Source organism: Labeo rohita, chromosome 5 (genome assembly GCF_022985175.1).
Source record: "Labeo rohita strain BAU-BD-2019 chromosome 5, IGBB_LRoh.1.0, whole genome shotgun sequence".
NCBI classification, from domain to species: Eukaryota; Metazoa; Chordata; class Actinopteri; order Cypriniformes; family Cyprinidae; genus Labeo; species Labeo rohita.
The window spans coordinates 18447911-18457760 of record NC_066873.1 but is presented as its reverse complement, the minus strand read 5'-3'; the positions used below and the strand labels follow the sequence as shown (position 1 = coordinate 18457760).

General features: G+C 36.0%; 1 protein-coding gene across 2 annotated transcripts in view; it reads left to right on the top strand.

Annotated features, from left to right (window-relative positions):
• Positions 1-4440: 4440 nt before the first annotated feature.
• Positions 4441-9850, top strand: part of vcana (versican a) — a 40724-nt gene continuing 35314 nt past the window's right edge. For both annotated transcript variants that reach the window (XM_051110052.1, XM_051110051.1), the window contains exons 1-5: positions 4441-4612; positions 6009-6076; positions 6739-7110; positions 7858-8032; positions 8194-8321. In XM_051110052.1, coding sequence (XP_050966009.1) covers positions 6013-6076; positions 6739-7110; positions 7858-8032; positions 8194-8321 — 739 coding nt within the window. In that variant the 5' untranslated portion in view covers positions 4441-4612; positions 6009-6012. The remainder of the gene's footprint in view (positions 4613-6008; positions 6077-6738; positions 7111-7857; positions 8033-8193; positions 8322-9850) is intronic.

The following is a 9850-nucleotide window of genomic DNA, read 5'->3' as shown; positions in this document are numbered from 1 at the left end:
ATGGTTTAACCACTGGTGTCACATGGACTGTTTTAACAATGTCCTTTCTTTCTTGAACGTGTCAGTTGCATTGCTGTCTATGCAGGGCCAGAAAGCTCTTGGAATTCATCAGAAATATCTTAATTTGTGTTCTGAAGGTGAACAAAGGTCTTACAGGTTTGGAATGACATGAGGGTGAGTAATTAATGACAGAATTTTCTATTTAGGGTGAACTATTCCTTTAATGTTGTTATTACTGTTTATAATGTTACAGCAGCTTTGATTATTCTCAGTACAAATATAATAAAACTTCATGTATGAGATTTAATAATTACCTCCAAGAGGTAAAGGATTGGTTGGTGTAACTTGCATTTGCATGTGTGGTTTTCAGTGTTTGCCTTTCCCTTTCTTTTAAATAATGTAATAGACTTTATGACCACTTTTTTTTTTCTTTCTTTCCACTAGCAAAACTCAGCATGTGAGCTTTCTTTGGTGTGAGTCCAACAAAAGCTTTCTTTGGTGTTGATCCAAAATAGCACTATACTGTATATAATTAAAGTATTATTCTAATTTTGACATTTTAAAATACATAAATGTATTAAACTATATATGTGATCCACATGTCAAATGGAGTGGTACATAAGCATTTTTAATCTGAACCAGGCTCAATGAAACTCCAGCTTAGCTGGCTTTCTGTTCAAGATCTCCGTTTTTTAACAACCCTGACCTATAGTGAAAGTATATTATTGTGAATTTTAAAGTTTGGTACGGGGGCTTTTGGCAAATTGAGGCCTTCCACACCAAGAATAGAAACTGTAATGATAAGTATAATCAAAACATTTAAAAAATCACTCTAACTGTAACAGAATAGCAAAATCCACACTGCGGCTATAACGTAATATTGACGGAATCAAAATGCTTTTTGTTTTCCAGCCGATGAATAATAAAAACATTGACAGCCAATCAAAACACTTCAGACTTCAACATATCGTCATCATTCTGTTGGTGTGGATGATAATATGGTTATCATTATAGTTAGATTTCCTTCTTGGTGTGAACGGGCCTTGGCTCCTAAAGATTCTATCACTTAGGGCCCAGTATATGCTCTTAAAATTGAATATGTGTTTGTATATATACAATAAAAGTCAAAGGTCACTCTTTAATATATACTGTATTTACAAAAGGAAATTCATTTGTTTTTGTATTTACGGTTTTGTCTCTTTAATGTTTAATGGGATTATGCAAGAGAAGCTGTTTGGTCATTAAAGAGACTGGTCACCCAAAAATGAAAAATCTGTCATTATTTTTGTTAACTCTCATGTTGCTCAAAACCCATAAGACTTTAGTTCATCTTCAAAATGCAAATTAAGATATTTTTAATGAAACCTGAGAGGTTTTACTGTGATTTTGCCAAGTAAGACCGACGTCTTTTGTTGATCCTGGAAAAAGGTTACTGTCCAAAAACATAGACCTGACCCTATCCCTACCCCTAAACCTCACCCTGCCCATAGTTTATCCATAAAATCAGAGGGAAACGATAGCTGAATAACAACAGTGTAGATTAGAGTGTTGGTTGATTGGAGTGTTGTTCCAGGTTCAACAAGGATGTTGATCCAGGAACGCGATTGGTAAAAAGATTACTTAAAAGATCCAAAAACGTTATAAAGGCATTGTAAAAGAATCCAAATTTAGGGATTACATATGATAACAACTAACACTTGATATAACTGCTTCAGTGATTTTTATCTGTTGTGGCTGCATGTGCTCATTGTGATGTAGTTCCTGCTTTCCACAGACGGGACGGTACAAATTAACTCCTCTGAATTAGTCCTCGCTTTCTATTGCTTTTAATGTGCTTGGAAAATGGTGAATGGAGCTAACAGAGCATTACTGACAGACCTGTTCAGAATATAGAGTCAAAGCTGACACAACGGCCACACTCTGTGAACCTTGAGCAGAATATTTAATAGTTAGACAGTATCAACATAGCCATAGCGTGTAATTAGAGTTGCATTATTGTGTTTGTATTGTATTGTGTTTGTATTTATGTCTTGAATTTATGTTTTTTCCAAAGACCATGTTTTCCCAACATAAGTCATGTGATTATGCAGCATGTCTGGACAAACACTGGTGAGGGTTATCGGGGAAAGTGACAAAACACTTGTTGCTTGCTGTAACATGCATACTGTGTCTTGTTATACATATAACTGTTCTACATAATCACAGCTGTGGATTTGTAAGAGGGTCTGTGGAAGTTTGCGAAGGTTCATTTAAAAGACAATTTCTAGCAGTAGCCCTTGGTTATCATCTGGTTTGAGATAATATTCAGTGCGTTTATGATTCACTGGTTGACTGAGTCACTGACTGAGAATTAATTGTATGGGTGATATGACATAAAGAGACTATGGTCCTTTGTGTCTTGAAATAATGACAAACCTGGAAGTTGCCATTTCAGTTTTTGCACAGTGTAATCAACAACTTACTATTCTGATCCAATGTAGCTCTTCTGGCTCTTCTTGTAGATATAGTTTCTTTGTATGTCTGTAATATTCAGTGAGTCTGGTACTTGGAAAATCCATAATATTTTTTACTTACTGTAGCAAGTGCTTTAGGGAAACATGCTCAAAAATAGACATTAAATGATTGACCAGTTTTAGGTGATGGGTAAACATCCAGTTTGATCTGTCAGAGAAGAGTGTAGAGATTCTTTCTGAGTTGCAACTGGATGACCATGTCCAATCATTTTGGTGTAAATGGAGGTGAGTTATGGTCAAAGCACTGACCTATGTGGTAAAAGGGTTTGGGTGAGGAGTGTGAGCTTTTCCAGCTGAACTTACAATTTGTTATCTTGGAAGGAAATAAGCCAGTAAAGCACTGACCTGGAAATGGACATCTTGGCCAGTTTAGATATTAACTGTCTGTGGTAAGGACTCATGCATTGCTGTCTGTAAAAACAGTGATTAGTATCTACACTCTCGTAAAAAAGCTTTCACTGTTGAGGTACCCTTTCAAACTATACACCTATGTATGTTATTTACTCCTGAAGGGTACATATTAATACTTAAAATATACATATTATTACCCAAATGGTACATATTAGCAACTTTTGAAAAGTCATCGCTACAGTCAACGTATTTTCATGTCTTCCTTTTTTTTTTTCCTCTGAAAGTGCATCTGCAATAAGTTATGCTGAATCTTCCATATTCTGTCTGTTGATGTATTGAATTTTTGTGTATAAAATTTTAAGTTCAGTTGCTGCCTTAAATGTAAGTACAAACAAACTGGCTGTCCAAACCATTTTTTAATTGTAATTTTTTTAATTAAATTTAAAATAACTTAAAAAATAAATTAACATGAAGTTTATTAATTTTTATGTTTCTAACACAATCTTATCATATTAAATTAGAATTAATTAGAACCATCTGTTGAACAGAATATAAACATGTCAGAATATATTCAGACAAGTAATGAAGTTGGATTTTTAGCTGCTTATTTCTTTCTTTGTTTGTTTTCATTTTTTGAAATTCATTATTTATAAATTCACTACTTACATTTAATTAGACTTAGTTAAATAATAAATAATAAATAAAAAAATAAAATAAAAAAAATAATACATATCAAAGTGATTTATGCATTGCAGCGTGAACTTGTTTTAAAGTTCACCCCGTCACTTTATAACCTTTTGAACATCCGGTTGCTCTTTCTTATCAGCTAGTGCTGTAAGCAGTGCGGTCTCTCCCCCGTGTGGAGGTGCAACTGTCTGGTGCATGTGAATAACTGTTTGAGATTAAAGTGTTGCAGGAATAATTCGCAACTTGAAATAAAGTGTTAACATGGAAATTGATGACTTTGAGAAACTGTCACGTGGATTTTTTTTTTGTTTCACTTGCCAGATTTAAGACTTTATCCTTTTATTCGACTCTAGTAAATTTGCTGTTTATGATCACGTGATCTATGCTAATTCGTCATTCATTATAAAACATGTCATTTGAGTTATTACCTGAGATTTAAAACAAATCTCGTTTGTTTGGAACCACAGTAATAGACCATTTAAAGGTTTAACTTGATCCAAAATAAATTAATATTTAATTACGCTATATTTGAGGATAAAGTATTATTGGCTACGACAGCATTACATAGCAGTTTGACTGCTATATAATCAAGGTTAACATTCACTTAAGTGCTCTGCACTTAAACATGTTTAGGGCAAAGTGACGCTCTTCTAAATGTAATTCGTTCCTATTTAGATGTAAATGCTGTGCGCTTGCATCGGACTCGTGTGTGTGTCCTTGTCTAGTCGGGGCACCTGTGACGTGTGTCCCAGTCACTTTCCCCGCGCCTCCCTTTTCCTTGGTGTCCACTCACTTTTTCGGGTGGGCAGTGAGCCCCTCCTCTAAATCCCTGACGAAGTTATTTAGGGTGTAAAATGGATTTGAATTTGCTGTTAGCGTTCACATTTTGTGTCCGGACCAGAGCAAGCAACATACGGTCTAGGAAGACCAAACTGAGGAGAAGGAGAAAACACGTTTTTTTCCTGATACAGGGAGACACGTATGAAGATTTCATGTGGACTCACTGTAAACTGGGATTAAGTAACAGTTATTTTCGTTTGGAATTATAACTTTCAGGAAAGGTACAGTATTTCATTCATTCATTATTTTGTACATTTCTGTGTACGTTATGACGCTGTCGTCAGTCAAAGTTATTCAGTAATTAATTGCTTAATGTATAAATGCATAATATCACGACATATTAAATTTATATAAATCAGAAAAGAATTTAAAATACTGTTGTTCTTAGCGACTGCTTTTCAGCCTTCCTCTTCAGTCATCTTATTGTTGTTGGCATTATTATTATTATAATTTGTTTTCTGTTGTCCGGTTATTATTTAATAGTATTTTTACAATATGGAATAGCACAAATACTTTACAGTACAATATTTTAACATGAGTCACACTAAAGTATTGAAAATTCCCATGACCTCACTCAATACACAAGTAGAAATATCCAAAGAGATCCACTGAATTAATAAAGCACTGCTAAAGACTCGTTAACAATCTTTCACATCTCTGATGCTGACCGTACACATCATGGGGCGTGACTAGTAATGTGTTCCAGCTCCGTTTAGGGCATCTTGCCTGGGGCAAGACACTTCTGAATCTGTTCACAGATAATAATTGACTATGAAACCTTAACTGTAGACTGGGGAATCTAATTATTACAGAGTGAGGAACTTCCAACAGCAATAGTAACAGGAGCAAAATAGTAGAGCGCGCACACATGCGTGAATGAAAAGTGATGATGTCGACTTCTTGAATGACAATGACAATTTTAATGCATGAATGTGTTCGATTTTTTTGTAAACGTTTGTAAGTAGATACAGTAAGTAGATATTCGTGCACTGTAACATCTGCTTCCATCTGTTTTTGTCACAAAGATTTCTGTCATTTCTACTTTTTTTTAATGAGATTTCAGTAATGAAATGAGTGGTCAAAAGTGATGTGACCTCATCACTGCACGTTTGCATCACTTAATTTTCCTTAAATGTTAAGGCGGCAATTAAACTTAAAATGGCACTTTTAAAGAGCTGACTTTGTCATACTGCATGAGGCAAGGAATAAACAATGGAAAATGTACAACTGCATGAAATAACATAAAGAAATCATTTTCGTGTACGTGTCACGTAGTTTCACAGTAGTGAAAGACCGCACATAAGTTTTGGGTTGTTTTACGTCACTTTTCATTCTCATATGGTCAGTGGGTTGTCTTCTAAACCCCACTTTTGTAGTGTGGCGGTGGCAAAAGTTTGTGCCTCACCCCCCGCAGGGGATTATAGCAACTGAATACTCAATTCCGCCACCCACCCTCTGAGAGGAAACACTTTGCACGACCACCACATCGCCTCAGATGAGCCGTGCTGCATACGAGTCTTAATAGATAGCAAATGTTATTCATCTCAGTATACAGCTAGATTTAAGTGACTTGTCATATCAATGATTCAATGATTTTTCTCTTTACCTTATATACAGGAAGATGTTGCTAAATATAAAACACATTTTGTGGTTGGTCTTCATATACCAAACAACGACTGAACCTGGTAAGCTTTTTATACTTTTCTTTTATTTAACATGTTTGTCAAAGTGTTTATACATCTCTACATGTTCAAGAGTTTCTAAATGTAGGGTAAAAATTTGATTAATTCATGTGAATACATACATGCTTTTTTTGGAGTCTGTATGATTTCATTTCATACAACAAAACTCAACTTGTAAAATTATTGTCAATGCTTCTCCTAAACTAGTTAAACTGTAGTGCAGCATATCTTAAACTCTCATTCCCACAAGCTATTGTCCCCCAGCTGCCTCTAATGGTTTACTTCCAGGCACCTATACCTTTTAATTAGGATCTTCTTGTAGTCTGGTGCAAACAGATGGCTTGACTTCATCACTCCGAGAGGCCATGCTCTCACACGGTGGTGTGCTACCCTGAGGGGTAATCCCACCTGTCCAAAACATTTCTCACATTGTTGGTCCGAGTATATGGTGATTTTCTGTCAGTTATGATCCTTTGAACGTCCTCCCTTCAAGGTTATCCGTCCTTCCACAGGAAAATAGTTTCTGGTGTGCTCACCCGTAGGCTTCACAGAGGCAGTAAAATAATTGTCAGCTCAATTATCATAAACACAGTAAGGCATGATTTCCTGTGCTTTGCAGTGGATGCAGCTGTGTGTATAACATCTCATGCCTTTCGTTCTCTCAGTCTCTAGCACGTTAATGGTGATGCGTCCTGTCAGCGGCTTGCTGTCCGGGAAAGTGACCCTGCCGTGTTACTTCTCCATCATCCCGACTGTTGGACCTAGAAACAGAAATGCCTCGGGAGCAGATTACCTGCGCATCAAATGGACCAAAATGGAGGGGGGTGTCGAGTCGACTGTACTTGTCACCCAAAAAGGTGTCATTAAGATTGGTTCGGGGTATAGAAGCCGTGTATCTGTGCAGAGCCATCCGGAAGACATCGGGGATGCTTCTCTGACTATGGTGAAGCTTCGGGCCAGCGATGCTGGGACATACCGCTGTGAAGTGATGTATGGGATTGAAGACACACAAGACACAGTCAGTTTGGATGTTGAGGGTGAGATTTTTTTCTGAACTTGTCTTTTAGAAACAGCATTGTTGCATCTAAAGCACATATGCTGCCAATATGCTAAATTCCATAAAGCTAATTGATCACTGACAGTCATAACCCAAGCAAATTATAGATAAATGTACATTCAGTCTGTTAAGTGGAACTGTTTATGGGAGAAAACCCACAAGCACAGATTATCTAAATTGTTGAGGGATTTTAAGGTTGTTTTGGACTCTCTTAGATTACAGTTACAGTGTAAAAAGTCAAATGCACTCCAATAAACTTTGCCTTTCCTAATGTCTTCCCTCTGCTTGGATATACTGTGATGCCGGGACACATCTTGTATGGGCTGATTTATGTGCAGGCCATGTGAAAGGATGGGATGGGTCAACCCTGAACTGCTTTGGCTCTGGAAATTGAGCACCACCCTGCTCTCAGCAAAGACACACTACCATTTTAATTAGACCCATTACTCATTTAATTTGAATTTGTTTCAAAGCGACAATTATGGGGGTGGATGGAATGTCCCCTCATTCAAATGAATGTCCCAACACTGCTTGCTTCATTAATTTGTTTATAAGCAACTTGCAGACATCATCAGGAATAAAGCAGTTTCTATTAGGCTTCATATTTATTGCGGTCACTGACAACAACGATAGTAATACAATATGCCCCCATTTAATGAAAATGTTAATGGATGGTCTTTGTTAGGACATGTTCATTTTTGTTTGTTTTATTTGTTCTTTTGAACAGGCGTGGTGTTTCACTACAGGTCAAAGGTCAGCAGATACGTTCTGAACTATGCACAAGCTGTGCAGACCTGCAGAGACGTTGGAGCCTCCATTGCTACAGCGGAGCAGCTGAGAGCTGCTTATGAGGATGGATTTGACCAGTGTGATGCTGGTTGGATAGCAGATCAAACAGTGAGGTTAGAAGCAACACGCACACAAACTGTTTGTACTTCTATATCCTCTACTGGCAACCTCAGTTTTAAACAATATGTCAACATGTTGATATAAAAAGGAAATTGCAAAGGCTGTACTAATCATGAGAAACTTTTCTCTCTGTGTGGATTGTTTCTATCTGTAGATATCCAATCACTAGACCAAGGCCTGGCTGCTTTGGAAATCTGCCTGGAAAACCTGGTGTCAGGTCATATGGCAAACGCAGGCCCACAGAGACCTACGATGTGTTCTGCTATGTTGATAAACTTGAGGGTACGGATTTTAGTATTCACGATGTTTCTTACATCTTCACTCATTTAAAAAAAAAAACCTTGTTGACAAGGCCAACAGTTCTGTGGTAATGTGAAAGAGCAGTAGTTTATCTATTATATTTGCTCGATGCTGACATATTTAATGTGGTTTTAAACTGTGGTTATGGCCAAAAATGAATATCAACCATTTTGGCAATGAACAGCTGTGGTATTAAACATTGAAGTGGAAGCTTTCAATATTTTATCTGCCACAAAAGAGAAGTTTTTTTAATACAACAAATCTGTGTCTCTTTTCAGTTCCTGTTTCAATGTGAACTAAAACACGTTTTGATGTAGATACGTTGGCTTATCAGAGCATAACAAAAATCACAAAAGTGTTGCATTTTGCATTTTCAGTCACTAGTTAGAATGAGAAAATGTTGATTGTGGCATATTCTAGTTCTTACAAAAGCATGGATCTTGTCAGGAGACTTGGTATTCTTAATATATGGTAAGCCTAGCTCAATGTTGTAACAAAGGCGTGAAAAACAACTAACATCAGAAACAAATGGAAAATGGATTCGTGAAATTAACACCCTTTTGTTTGTTGTGGTGTTTAATGTGTCTCATTCCCTCACGAAAGAAGATCTGGGTATGTCTTTACTGTTCTGCTGTAAATTACTTAGACGTCATAAAAACCTCAGTTCAAGCTTTTGACAGCAACACCCAAAGCTGGGCGAAAACAACTCCCCCTCATTTTTATTTTCATTTAATTCACCACAGTGTTTGCTAATGGAAAACAATTCTTTCTTTTTAAAAAACTGTTTAATGAATTTGCATTTGTCATTTTATTAGGGTATTCCTCATCCACCCAGAGCCAGTATCTGGGTTTTGATTCATTGACTGGCAGTTTGAAAATACACTACCAGTCCAAAGTATTTGAACAGTAAGATTTTTAATGTTTTTTCTTCTGCTCACCAAGCCTGTATTTTTTTTTGTCCAAAATACAGCAAAAGCAGTAATATTGTGAAATATTTTTACTGTTTAAAACAACTATCTATTTGAATATATTTTAAAATGTAATTTATTCCTGTGATCGAAGCTAAATTTTCAGCTAAATCATTACTTCAGTCTTCAGTGTCAAATGATCCTTCTGAAATGATTCTAATATGCTGATTTGCTGTTCAAGAAACATTTATTAGTAGTATTATTATCAGTATTCAAAACAGTTGAGTACATTTTTTTCAGCATCCTTTGATAAATAGAAAGATCCAAAGATCAGCATTTATCTGAAATAAAAAGCTTTTGTAACATTATCCACTAGAACACTCAAAAGCTTGGAAAAAAAATTATAGAAATTAATACTTTTATTTAGCAAGGATGCTTAAATTGATCAAAAGTGATGATAAAGGCATTTATAATGTTACAGAAGATGTATATTCATACAAATGCTGTTCTTCTGAAATTTCTATTCATCAAATAAACCTGAAAAAATACTCTGCTGTTTTCAACATAATAAATGCAAATCAGAATATTAGAATGATTTCTGAA